Source organism: Agelaius tricolor, unplaced genomic scaffold (assembly GCF_023055355.1).
Source record: "Agelaius tricolor isolate 1412-34295 unplaced genomic scaffold, bAgeTri1.0.p SCAF_19, whole genome shotgun sequence".
NCBI classification, from domain to species: domain Eukaryota; kingdom Metazoa; phylum Chordata; class Aves; order Passeriformes; family Icteridae; genus Agelaius; species Agelaius tricolor.
Genome location: NW_027269279.1, coordinates 16,331,467 through 16,345,309, shown reverse-complemented (window position 1 = coordinate 16,345,309; position 13,843 = coordinate 16,331,467). Strand labels below are relative to the sequence as shown.

Sequence of the window (13,843 nt, the reverse complement as noted above, 5' to 3'; positions counted from 1 at the left end):
GGTCTGAGGTGCAGCATAGATATACTTCATTTCTTACATATTATCCAATAGTTTATACGTTTATTTTTAATATTTTTCCCATGAGGGTTTATTTTTAGGAAACTTCCATTAGGTGAGTGCTGCCAAGATCATGTTCTGCTTATATTAGAGGAAATTCTTTAGAAATAAGATAAATATTTGGATCCTGATTAAGTTTCTGTTTCACCTAGAGGCTGGTTGGACACTGGAAAGGCTCCCCAGGGAAAGCTCAGAGCTGCAAGGCTTCCAGAGCTCCAGGAGCCTTTGGACAAGCACTCGGGCACAGGGTGGGATTGTTGGGTTGTCTGTGTAGGCCAGGAGTTGGGCTTGATGATCTATGTGAGTCACTTCCAACTGAGTGTATTCTATGATTCTATCTTCACTAGGATTTCTGTCATTGTACATCTTGAAATGCAAGAAAATTATTTGAAAATAACTTCATAAAGTTGGAATAGGATACTGTGAAAATCAGAAGCTTTCGTTTTGTTTTAAGTAAACAGAACATGAATGATTTCCACGTTTTGATCGCACAGAGGATCTAGGTGCTTTCTATACTGAAAGCCTATTTGTAAGGCAAATTGCTTTCATACCAAGTAACTAAAGCTTTATGTTTTTAAAAATTATTGGGAAGTTACAGGATGGAATCAGAGAATATCTCCATTTGGAAAGGACATTTAGATAGATGATAAGGTCAATGTCCTGTGTCCTTTAAAAATATCATTTGAAAACAGATGAGTTCTGCATCCTCTCCAGTGTGACTTAGGAGAGGTTGTGAGCCTTTTTTGTTTCCAATCTCATGTGCTTCTAACTAAGAATTGAGATTGTGCAAGTCGGTTATCTGGATACAGGCTGAAATATCTAGAAGGAGGTGGAACAAAGGTCAGCAGCTTTAGAAAGCTGCAGGATTTTCCTCCAGCTTATAAATGGTGGAGGTGATTTTAGTTGGGATCCTTGGAAATTGGTGGCATATAAAGCTGATGGAAGAGTGAGAGGAGGAACCAACAAGGTTGGTTCATAGGATCCTGTGATTTTCAGAGGTAACTAGCAAACATTTTATGAACTGCAAGTATTCTCTTGGGACAGGAGTACAGCAGTGTCACAGTTGCACAGCTGAGTGGCATTCTTTAATCTGCAGACACATAGCACTTAATAAACAGTTTTGGATGGTGTAACTATTGCCATCTTACCGTTGAAAAGAAGTTAGAAGTTTGAATCTTAGGAAAAACAGGAGGAAATGTTACTTTGGAAGGCCTCAGCTGCATCTTCTGTGGCTTCTAGTCAGAATTGTGAAGAATAAGTGACCACTGCTACCACTTCCAGGAAAAGGATGATACTTCATTGAAAACAATAAATAAAAATAGAGCGAATTCCAATATCACTTTATGGTTATCTATCTTAATGAAATAAAATGAGAGTGAATTTGATATTGAAAATTGTTGTTGGGTTTTTTTTATGTAGTGCTTACATGGAAGGTTCCTAAATGCAATTTGGTTTCATAAGCACTAGCATAACAACAACAATAAATAATCATCTTAGCATTCCAACTGTGAGTTTATACTCTAAGTCAATTTGCTGGAATTTGTCTCCATTCTTTTTAGTCACCAGGGGTTTGTTGCTCCTGAGCTGGCACTGCAGGGTGTGAGTTATGTCAGCACCTGTGCCAGGCTCAAGGGCTGGCCTTGACCTCTACTTGACCACTGTTGAGTTAATTAGCTAACCAGACTTCCTTTCTTTCGCATATATGATTTTTCTAGTTACTAGATTATTTTTCTAAAAGTAAGTTCTTGATTTTTCTAAAAGTAAGCTCTTGAATGTCTGCTCTGAAAGAGGAGGAAAGCTCCAGAAATTAAAAAATTCTGCCCTTAGTCTTTCTACACCCTGTGACTTTACATGTCTAATCATATACCCATGCTCATCTACATCAGTTTTATATACACTTACTGAGGGATGCATATGCTCTGCTATCCTTTATTTCAATTGCTAAAAAATAACTATCAGACTACTTTCAAGAAAGAATGTGGAAAGGCATTATCAAGACAAATATTTACATCTGCTACTTTTCTTCTTGCAGAAGAAAACTAAGACTGTTCCATGTAATTGCTCTGGCAGTGTGATTTAACTAAAAAAGGATAGGGCCAACAAGCTCTTTTTAGATAATTTGATTTTAAGGGAACAAATAATATAATGTTAAAGATAGCTTTGATTCTCTGTGGCTTAGTTTTAAGTGGGCGTAATTGTATGTGTCAACTAAACAAAAGGAAGAGTGTTGCTCTGTCAATAAAACATTTGTTTTTATGTGCAGTGATTAGCTTGAGTCTGAATTCTCATCTGTGTGCAAAGGGTAATGAATTAACTTGTCTTTTTCCAGCACGGTGTCTTGTGTCTGTGGAAAATGGACCATCGGGGCAGAGTGCAGGGTCCTGCCCTGGTTAAGCAGGAGTATGGGAAATGCTTGTGGCACTGTGTCTTTCGGCCACCCCCTCCTAGCGAGTGAGTATTGACCCCATCAGAGCACTGATAGACCAAGTCTTTGTCTTGTTCCACAGAAAGAAAGTCCTACCCACAAATGGACTATTTTAAAATATATATAAAAACATTCTTTTCCTAACTGCCCTATATTTCCAAGCTCTTCTTCCACTCTGATAGCTGGCTCTGTGTCCTGTGTGCAGTAACTGGTCTTTTTTCTCTTCTCCACATTGTCTATCTGTTGCTGTTGACTCTTCTGTCTTAGTTCTTCTAATTAGCAATATTGCTGATTGTGGAAAGCCATAAACACACTGGAAACACAATTATCATTATATTATTGTCAAAAATGATTAAATTAAAAGTCAGTTCTTAAACATTATTATTTCTTTCCTGTCCAAGCAAGAAATAGGAAGCAGCTGTAGTGAAAAATAAGAGTTCTCCTTGTCTGGGCTTTTCTGTTTCACATCTCTGAAAAGATAGTGATGTGTTTTGAAAAAAAAAGTGAAACAATGCAAATGAAAACTAATATTGAAATTTTGTTTTGTATCTTTTTGAGTTTGCCCTTTTTTCAATCAGTGTATGCAATATTTGTTCTCTTTATACAATATGCTTTATTAACTTCTCATCCATTCTTTGAGACTGAAACTACAGTTATGAAAAAAATTAGGAATGAAGGATCTCTCTTTTCAGGGACTTTGTACAGTTGGCAAAAGCAGCTGTGAGTGGTGATGTGAAAGCCTTGGATATGTTTAATTGGAAGAAAGCTGGAATAGGACCGCCTGTGAAAACAGCAGTCCAGGAAGGACTCTCCTTCTTTATCACTTTGACAGATGGTAAGAGCAAAACCACTTTTCCATTTGGCTGGGAAGTTGTTTCCTTAGAGCTTCAAAATAGCTCAGTGCATGATAGTCTTGGGGTATATTCATATATCCCTCATATTCGTATATCCAGTAGGGTAGAGTATTCTATAGGAGTTGTAGAATGTTTGGTAAGAAATGAATGAAACTGCTGAAATCTTATCTTCAGGATGGTCTTGTTCGCAAGGTCACCAGAGGTACTGGGTTAGTCAGGTTCCGAAGAAGTGAGTATGAGGAAAACAATCTGTAACACACAAGTGTAGATAAAATTAGGTTTTGTGCAAAGCTTCAAAATAATGCATGTGTTGTGGGTTCTTTTTTCTATAAATAGGCAAATTCTACTAAAACATACGTCTTAAATTCTCAATTTTCTTTTCACTTTTTTCTCATGCTTTGAAATGATGCTTCAGTCTTACAGAACAACAAAAAGTCTGAGAATCTGTTTTGTTTAGTTTGCTGCCTAATAGTGTTTCTTCTCTGTATTTTCCTCTTCCTTGCCTTTTACTCTTCCCTGTTTTTTCCTATCCTTTTTAGTCTTCTGGGTACTAGTTTGCTCTAAGCTAACTTTCTTCCCACCCCAAATTTTTTTGATGCCATCACTCTCTGAACTGGAGCCAAAATGTGTGTGAGAAGTTGCATAATGGGTGTTTCTGGTAGGTGATTCGAATCATCCTGTTGATTCAAGTGTTAACTGTTCTGAAAACATTTCAGTTATGCTGCTTCTGCAGCTCCGTTACAATTTGATTCAGTGTTGTACCAAAATTGACACCCCTTGTTTACACCAGTACAGCACCAGTACAGCTTGCAAGAGGGGCATGGGCCAGCTGCGTGGTTGGTTTGCAGTGTACTTTCTTTTAATGTGTAAATACAAGCCTCTTTACTAGAAGGGTACCATTTAAATGGAAAATGGACACAAGGTGCTTCATAAAGATACAAGGAGAGAAGCTTTAGGAAGCTGTGCCCATTCTGTCCTCACCTTCAAAGCCGCTGTTGTGATGGTGCAGAGCTCCATCTAGGGATAGGCTGTGTGTTCTGCAGGTGCTGTCCTTGCCTTGGGCCTCTGCCTCGGTTTGAGACTAGTTAGGAGGAAACGTCCTGAGAAGGGAGTCTCCTCTGAAAAAAAGGCCGGTTTGTGGCACAGCCTCTTCCCATCAGACGAAAGGAATTTCTTGAAGAAAGGGGAAAAAACCTGTTTATTTAACACAAAGAGTGCACGCCGGCACGGGAACAAGAATGAATAATGTTAGATATGAAAACCTTCTCGCTGCGGAGAAAGCTGGTGGATTTTAGAGTCCTGCTTCTCCGAGGTCCGGTGCCAGGTGTCCCTGCAGCTTCCCCCCACTGGGCCGCGGCATGGGACTCCCGGTGATGGTCTGGTGTTTTGGACTGGAGCAAAGCTAAACAGTTCCAGAAGAAGCCACAGTCCCAGGAAAAACTTCTTGACTCAGCTAACATAAAAAAGCTAGCTACAAAAGAATTTAACTCTCTTCTCTCCTCAGAAAGACCGGGGGAGAGTCTGTGTTTGAACACAAACTGATGAAAGAATTCCCCCGGCTTCTCCCCTTCTCTCGGACCTAGCTTAAAGTTACAGAACCTGTGTCTGGGCATAAAGCAGATGATAAGGGATATAGTATTATAAAGTCACCCCAAGACAGCCTCCTTGTCATACTTCTCAAATTTCAATCAAATGATACTGTCTGACTGTTCCTTGTGAGCAGCTTCATTGCTTGGGTTGGTTTGAGTGTATGTATTTTGGACTCAGTTTTTAATCTAGTAATGATCTGCTCTAACTCCCAAATGTTCTGAGAAGAACTTGGAGGTTCTGGTGAGTGACAGCTGGACATGTCCCAGTTGTGTGTGCTGGCACCCAGAAATACCCTGTGTGCTGGGCTGATCCCACAGTATGGGCAGCTGGGGAGGGGGGGATTTTGCACCTCAGCCCCACTCAGGTGAGACCCCACCTGCAGAGTTGCCTCCAGCTCTGGGGTTATCAACACAGGGGTGACATGGAGCTGTTGGAATGAGTCTGGAGGAGGCCATGGAGATGCTTCATGGACTGGAGCCCCTCTGCTCTGGAGTTAGGCTGGGAGAACTGGGGGTGTTCACCTGGAGAAGAGAAGGCATCAGGGAGAGCTCAGAGCCCCTTGCAGTGCCTAAGGGGGCTCTGGGAGAGCTGGAGAGGGACAGGACAAGGGAATGGCTTCCCACTCCCAGAGGACATGGTTAGATGGGATATTGGGAAGGAATTGTTCCCTGTGAGAGTGCTGAGGCCCTGGCACAGGGTGCCCAGAGAAGCTGTGGCTGCCCCTGGATCCCTGGAAGTGTTCAAGGCCAGGCTGGATGAGGCTTGGAGCAACCTGGACTAGTGGGAGGTGTCCCTGCCCGTGGCAAGAGGATTAAAAAGAGATTCATTTTTAAAGTCCCTTCAAAACCAAAATGTCCTGTGATTTAAGAAGATGGGGATATCTATGCAGGGTTTTATTGCAGGGAGAAAATATAGCAGTGGGACAGGACTTGGATCAGCCATAGAGTGGCCACAGGCCCAGCACAGAGAGCGCCAACCTTAATGATTCTGTGATGCTATGATTATAGAGTAGTACAACTTAATGACATTATAATGGCTTTTAAAATGTTGATGGGTGCATTAGTTACCAATGTCAGTGTTTTTAGAAAAACACTGTCCCATTTGCCAGTCAAATTATGGATTAAAGCTGAGTTTGGTGTGTGGTGCAGTGTTTCCTAAGCAATGAAGAACTTCAGGTCCACAGTTTTCCACCATCTCAACTCTGCTGTAAATTGAACCAATTCTTAGCTGCCATTCTTCTTTCACAGATTTTTTCCTAAGACTGAAGATTTCAGACACTATCATTCATACAGAAAGTTTATTTGCATTTTAAAATTATTTAAAGTATTCCTCTTTGGATCTTCTAAATGGGGAAAAATATGCTTTGGTTTATTGCTCTGGTCAGCTATTGTACTGTCTATCCTGAGAGGAACTAGAAAATGAAAGAATTTTTGTTATTTTTACATTTTCAGCACTTGAGGAATGTTTTATTAAGGTAGAGAGCATCAACTTTGGCTTTTGTAGCTAAAAGATGTCAACTAAAATCTGCACCTGATTTATTTGTCCTACAGGTTCTGTGCACTATGTGAATGAGAAAGGGAAGACAAGGCAGGTATTGTCTACAGACAGTCTGGTCCGAAAGCTCCTGTTGCTAGAGGAAAGAGGTGTTTTACTTGTAATAACAGAGACTCTGCAGTTGTCTTTACATGCAGTTTCTCCTGAGGGAGAAGCAGAAGAGCTCATGAAGGTAAGAGTCATACTACAGGATAAAGTTGCAATATTTATTCTTTATAAGTTTGTTTCGTTTTTTGATTATCACTATTTTGCTTTCAAATGAATCAACTCTCGTATTTGTTTCTCAGATAATATGTTGATGAGGAAGCAAAAATAGCTTATCTAAAAGTGGAATAGAATGATATGGTACTGAACTTGGAAAGATGGTTTTCATCTTTTCCTGTTTTTTCATATTTTTTTTCATTTTGACCCTATCTTAATTCTTTTACACTTACTTTCAGTTTCTTAGTGAATTGCAGAAAAATTGGAAATTCCAGTTGTCCTGGTTACAGAGGTGGGTGGTGCTTAGCACCATGTAGGTGCAGCTAAGTTATTCTTTACCACCTATATCATCACTGTTTTCGGGGAGAAAACACACACACTCCATTAAGTGTGCACCATTCTGCCTTGCTCTCTCTCATGGGGAGGTTGTCAGCATCAGCCCTGCAGACTCTGTCTTCTGCCCTGCCATCCACCCTCTTCTGTTTTCTCTGAGACACTATGGGATATGGTGCTGAAAGGAAAGCAGCAGAACACAGAACTGACGTATGTTGAATGGCAGCACTAATGGGGAGACTGTGGGCAGGGGACAGGGAAGGCCCCTAGTCCAGCCAAAGGGAGCCCAGCCGAGCCCAGTCCAGCCAAGCCCATTCCAGCTAGGCCAGGCCAAAAGGAGTGAAGCAGAATTTCAGGGAAGTGGCAGCAACCTGTAGGATCAACCCCCAGTATGGCAGAGCGGTAGACGCAGTGGTGCAGGCACTTGTGTGGAACTGAGCCTAGCAGGGCATCCATCTTGGATGACCCAGTTTTTGGGAGGGTCTGTTTGCCATTGTTTTTTGTTGTCTTGGTCTGGGAGGGGCAGGGAGCCTCTTGCCAAACTGCCTTTGTTTGTGACAACATGTGAGAGCCTGGGGAAGTCATGTGGACACAACCTTTGGGGAGCATCCTCCATTTTGGTTTTGGTCCCAGCAGCCACATAAAACTAATTTTTTGTGGCTGAAACACCTTCTGGTTTTGGATAATTTTTTAAATTCATATTGCTGTTTCTTATTCCATTGCTTTTTGCTTTCAGTAAATTATCTCAATCCATACTCTCTGCATGTCTCCCTCCTTTACCGGAAGGGGCAGGAGAAGGGCCATGGCTTATTTGGCATTTAATTTTTTGCTGGTGTTAAGCCACCACATTTAATTGGTGCCCAAGGTAAGGCTCAAGAGGATTGAGATAACTTTGATCTAAGCATTTGTGTTTTAGGTAGAGAGCTCCCTGGTTCTAGTGTTGCTCGGTCTGTTCATGTGGGTATGATACCTAACCCTGCATATACTCCCGTATATGTGCTATGTATCCACCACAGTGATCTGTTTCACAGTGACCTGGGAAGCATGCCCTCATTGATATGTCTAATAGGTTTCCTCTGTCCAGCGTACACCATGTTAAGATTTAGGACAGAGATTTCTAGGGAAGTTGTCCAGAAACATGTCCTGGGATGGATATTGATTAGTGGTGTGGCATGTAGGAGAAAATGGGCCAGCTTTTGAAAGAGTACTCTACTCCTGGTTCGGAAGTTCACCCCTGAACAACTCCAGAGCCCTGATAAAGTGTTTGAAAGAGAATTGCTGTGGCAGTTCCAGAGAGGTGCAAAGTTATGGAATGTGCTGGACCGTGGCTACTATTTATTGGACACTGCTTGTTTTTATGCAGCACCCTCAGAGGGAGGAGGAGGAAAGCAAAGCAACAGGCATTATGGCCATTCAAACTGCAGCTTACCCACAAGAGCAACCTGTGCTAAGAGCAGTTGCCTGTATTCAGAAGAAGAAATCCAAGACCAAATCAGTTCATGTAGTGAGTGATGAAAAGGAAGCAGGGCCCTCACAACAGGAGGAAGAGACAGGGCCAGAGATAATCACCCAAACCCTATCCCTGAGTGAGCTGCGAGACATGCAAAAAGATTTCTCACTCCAGTCAGGTGAGCCCCTGGTGACCTGGGTGCTCTTATACTGGGCTATCACGGCCCGTGATATGAAATTAGATGGTAGTGACACTTTGCAACTGGGATGCAAGTATTGACCACAGGACTGGGAAAGGACCAGAAACTCTCAGCCTCTGGATGCAACTCCTGTCAAATGTGAGGGAAAGGTTTCCTTGGAAAGATGACCTTTTAGTGCACTGAGACAAGTGGAACACTATGGAGCAAGGTATCTGGTATACCTGAGAGAATTAGCTGTGCTGGAGATAATATTTTTAAATAATGAGCAATTCCTTACTAATCCAGACAATACCCAGTGTTCGCAAAACATATAGCAGACATTCTTACTGAGTGTGCTGATGTGATATGCCAACTCATTGGGAGTGATGTCATGGAAAGAAGGAGAACAAAATGTGGACTATTTGGTTACGAAACCTCAGATATATGAAGAAACTATCTCCACCCCATTATGGGCCCATGTCTCCTCAGTGGAAAGACTGACAGAGGATCTCCAGAAATTAAAAGAGGAAATTAAAGAGAAAATGTCTCACACCCTGCCCTGTGCTATTACAAAATGCTGCTTGTAGGTAGACCCCAAACCTTCACTTTTCTAAGATGTTTTTTTTCTTTTTATCCAAGACAGAAAAACACTGGACAGATGTGTATTACAGCAGTGTCCACTTCTTATTGATCATTACTTACATTTGACTAGAAGTAAGATCTGGAATTTCACATTTCAAAGGAATCTTTATTAAATTCTAAGAGAAGTTCTAGTGCAAGAGTAAAATACTGCTCCTTATCTACTTAATTAACCCATTCCGAGGTTTCTTTTATTAAATTTATACATTGCAGTCTTGATGCATTTTATGGTGATCATTGTCAGAATCATATGAATTCACTGTCTGAATATGTCTGAATTGACAGATAGGTCTAGTTATTTTCATATTTTTACTGTTTAGCCCAACTGTGCAGTTCAGATGCTCAGTGTCCTTCAGTGTGCTCCTCTGACCTTCTGTAAATGTATTTATTTGCTAATGGTTAACAGGTGAAGTTGAGTGGGAAGACTGGTCATTCTGCAGACATGATTCTAGTAGACCATAGCCTGGTTGTTACAGCACTAGGTGAGACAGTCATCAGGTAAGAATGAAAGTTGTTCTGGCTGCCCCTGAGAAGGGCCAGCTAAAAGGTACAGTCTGCAATGAACTGAGTATTTTGCTGAAATGTTGGTTGGGTTTTTTTTACCAATAATGAAAAAATCCCCTATTTTGTTTGTAAAAATAAGTAGAGAAATTAAATGAATTTTGTTTTTCTCAAGGACAGAAACTAATTTGGTATGGCTTGCTTTCTCTCTAGGTATTTTATTTTGTCAGGCAGTCCTACCTATTCTGTTCCTTCCTTGAGTGCTGTTACTGGTTTATTCTGAAAATAAATCCAGTTGGGGGTTTTGCATGAAAATGCAGCCCCTTTGCCATTCTTCCCTATGTTACTTTCTGATCCTTAGGCTACTCATGGCATCAGCAACCAGAAAGAAATTGCTTACTTTTCAGGACATTTATTTTACTGTGATATAAGACAAGTATTTCAATTACTTATTTCCCTAATCCTTCAAAGTATGTTGCTTTGCCATACTGTTATGTCACTGTGTTCTGTAGTTTTACCTTTTTTGCAATCTTTTCTACCTTGTCTTTACTATGACTTGCTCCACCTGTTCTTCTAACCTTTGGGAGGGTGGGAGTGTTCCATTAATATCAGTATTTCCCTTTGTTGAGCCTCTGTCTGCTACTATCAGACAGAATCATTTGTTCATTTTGTGAGAATGCAATAAAGACCAAGTATCAAGAAGGAATAGCTTCATGGCAGTATTTAGTTGTAGAAAATAAATCTGGAATCCAAAGGACTACTGACTAACCCGGGAATATTCTTAAAATAGAGGACAAGCATAATTAGGGAGGAAGAAAATTGCAACTGGCCCTCACTTCTTTCATTTTTTTTAAAGCTGCACTTGCTTCTGACTTCTTTCTTCATAGGAGAATATCCCAAAACATGCTGCAGATTAAAAACTCAAAGGAAAAGGAGGAGATTGTTAAGAAATTCACACTCCCCAGGCAGCTTCTGACAATTTAATTTTAAAAATTAAATGATCTAGGTATTGTGGAAATAGTAAGTTAATGCCGTGTACAGCATCCTATTGACTGGGTTTGGCAAGACACTTGGAATGAAAAGCATTTTTAACACTCTTGTTTTGTGTGCCTTAGGTTCTGGGATTTGGATCAAGATGAGAACTATGTGCTCTCCCTAGATATGCAATTTGGCTTTGAGGGGGGAGAATGTATTAACTGTGTGTCTTACTGCAGTGCTAAAGGTGAGAAATAACGTGGCAGCTGTGATCTCTGGTGCCAAACCGTGTCAAAGCTCAGCCTTCCATGCCCTGTAATAATTTCAGTATGTTTGTCTTGTGACTGAGGATCTCAGTGGTAGTATGTGATGCTGAAGATTTTAGTTTGGATCGGAAATATGCCTTGAAAGGTGCAGGGAAATAATTCCATACTCAACTACACTTAGACTCACTGTGGAGCTGTCTTGTGGCATATGAGCTGGATTCCCTCTGAGACGAGTACCCCTGGAGTGCACCTAATGAACTCCAACATGTTTTGGGCATTTCAGTCTACAAGCCTGCACTACAGCTAATGCAAAATAGAGCTTAGTGACATGTTTTGTGTATATGCCTGGTCCTTACAACAGATCCTTTCTACAGACCTGCTCCTGGGCACTACCTTGTTGGCTAGTGTAGGCACAGCTGATATCTGCTGCAGTGGTTTTCAGTGGTTGGTTGCCCAAAGTGACTACAAAACTAGCTATTTAAAAATAAACACAAGCCATTGGAGGAATGGCTGAGACTGGGGGATGCATGTATGGAGCAGCTTCCTCATGAGGGGCGGATCCGACCTCTGGTTTTTGTGAGCAGTGACAGGACCCAAGGGAGCAGCTGTAGCTGTGTCCAGCCAGGGGAGGGTTAGACTGCATATCAAAAGTTTCTCCCCCCAGAGGGTGGTCAGGCACTGAGCAGGAAGTGGGGATAACCCCAAGGCTGCCAGAGGTAAAGAAGTGTTTGGACAACACTCTCAGGCACATATTGGGATTGCTGGGACTGTCCTGTGCAGGGCCAGGAGCTGGATTGGATGACCCTTGGGGATTCTTCCAGCTCAGGATATTCAATAGTTCTATATTCTAAGAAAAGTTTAAAATGAAGTAATTTCTGATGCATTTAAAAAATCACTTCATCTGGTAGCTTAGAAGATGCACCTTACCATGTGGAACTTCTCCCATTGGTTCTTCAGAAAAGTTCTCCAGTACAGGACTAGGATGTTGATTTGCAGTGAGGAGACAAATGCTGGTGCTAGAAAGTGGCTTCTCAGTACCCAAGAACAAGAGCTTGCTGCCTGTTACATTGTGTAATGTGGATTTGTTTTTCTGAAGCCCAAGATGAAATGCCTGAAATGTTTGTGAATGGCAGGTATCTTGGCAGCTGGAACTAGCAAGGGGAGAGTAGCAATGTGGAAGAAAGCAGCAGGATCTCATCAGAGCATATGGGCTTCGGAGGGCAAGGAGAAGTGGAAGTTCCAGGCATCTACAGAACTTGAAGGAAATGTCACTCAGATAAAGGTAAAAAAGGAAAGAGCCTCCTTGAATGTTAGTGGACTTCACAAACCTTAGATGAAAAGACCATCTTTGTGAAACCAGTGAACGTGATCTCTATCATATGGGTATGTGTTCCAGCAGAGGCTGGTCCTCCTTCAGAAGTAGGAGGAAAACCCCTGAGAATCAGGTAACTTTTAAAATTGGATGGGCCGAAATACTCCCTGTTTGTAGCTAGTTTCTCCATCATATGGCTCGCTAGCAAAACCTTTGGATTCAGCTCCCTGAAATTATTTTCTGGGAAAAAAAGGATTATCAGGAATGTCAATTTTACTTTAATTTATTAAAAAGGCAAAAAAAATCTAACTAAATGAATGATTTTATTAGTTAATATTTTTTTTTCTATTTGTCTCTTTCTCAGTGTAAAGTTTCATCTCACTGGTAGTTGTAAAAATAAAAATATATATTTACAACCAAATATTCTTTGGTGAGATGTGCCATCTAGAAAGGAATGCTATATATTTTAACATCTTGTCTGTTAAATGTCGGGATGCAGCATTTTTATTTATTTGGAATATTTTGTCACAATGAGGTTAATCATTGTCAAAATGCCTAATAGCATTTTGATATGCACAGAAGAGAAATGGTAAGTGTAACAATCATAAATTTAAATTTAAAAAGTTTTATATTAATGAACAGCTTTTTTAGCATTCTGCTAAAAAGGCAAAGCATGTGCTTTAGGTTCTCCAACATCTTTGGTTGTTGGGTTTTATACCATATTATTAGGTTTTTTCAATTTTTGGGTGTTTCTGTTATACTTTACATCAATCTGTTGCTGTGCTTCATATGTGAGAACAATCCCCATTATTTTTATAAGGAAAGAAAATCAAATATATCTGGTGACTTTCAAGAGAAAGTAATTTTATATTTGCTATTATTCTGTTTTCTCATAAGAGTGGAAAGTATTTTAAAAGCAATGGTAATTGCTTGCTCTGTGTTGGTGTAAGAGTGAGGGTCTGTAATACCATCCTACTTACAAAGTTAAATCAGAAGTGCTGTGAAAATGGAGAATCCAAATGTTTTATTAACAAGCTTCAGTAACGAAAGATCCAGGATATAGGAAATAAAGTGTGTCGTAAGTATCTCATACATCTCCTAATAGATACAGGTGATTGTGTCAGCTTTCCCATTCAAGCCTTTTCCAGGTAACAGGATATGGAGCACTGTCCAAAAATAGCACATCCCCTGCAGCCCCTGTAACTACACCAAAGGGGAAATTGGTCATTGGGCTTTTTTATTGTTTTTTGTTTGTTCTGGTTTTTTGGGTTTTTTTTCCTAGTAAAGAACTGTTATTCCTTTTCCTATATTTTTTTCTTGGAAGCTCTGTATTTTTGAAGTTATAATAATTTGGAGGGAGGGGGCCAGCTTTCCATTCCAGGAAGGTTCCTGCCTTCCTTGGCAAACACATATCTTTTAAACCAGGACATTAATTGGTGACCAATGTGGGGCTCAAGGGCATTGAGAGGAAAGGGTGAAAAGAGAATACTAATTCTTGAGTAACCCAT

At 40.6% G+C, this 13,843-nt stretch overlaps 1 protein-coding gene across 3 annotated transcripts in view; it reads left to right on the top strand.

Annotated features, from left to right (window-relative positions):
• Positions 1 to 13,843, top strand: part of IFT140 (intraflagellar transport 140) — an 85,256-nt gene that overhangs the window by 7,871 nt on the left and 63,542 nt on the right. For all 3 annotated transcript variants that reach the window (XM_071444601.1, XM_071444600.1, XM_071444602.1), the window contains exons 4-9: positions 2,387 to 2,508; positions 3,175 to 3,317; positions 6,477 to 6,652; positions 9,688 to 9,779; positions 10,898 to 11,004; positions 12,157 to 12,305. In XM_071444601.1, coding sequence (XP_071300702.1) covers positions 2,387 to 2,508; positions 3,175 to 3,317; positions 6,477 to 6,652; positions 9,688 to 9,779; positions 10,898 to 11,004; positions 12,157 to 12,305 — 789 coding nt within the window. The remainder of the gene's footprint in view (positions 1 to 2,386; positions 2,509 to 3,174; positions 3,318 to 6,476; positions 6,653 to 9,687; positions 9,780 to 10,897; positions 11,005 to 12,156; positions 12,306 to 13,843) is intronic.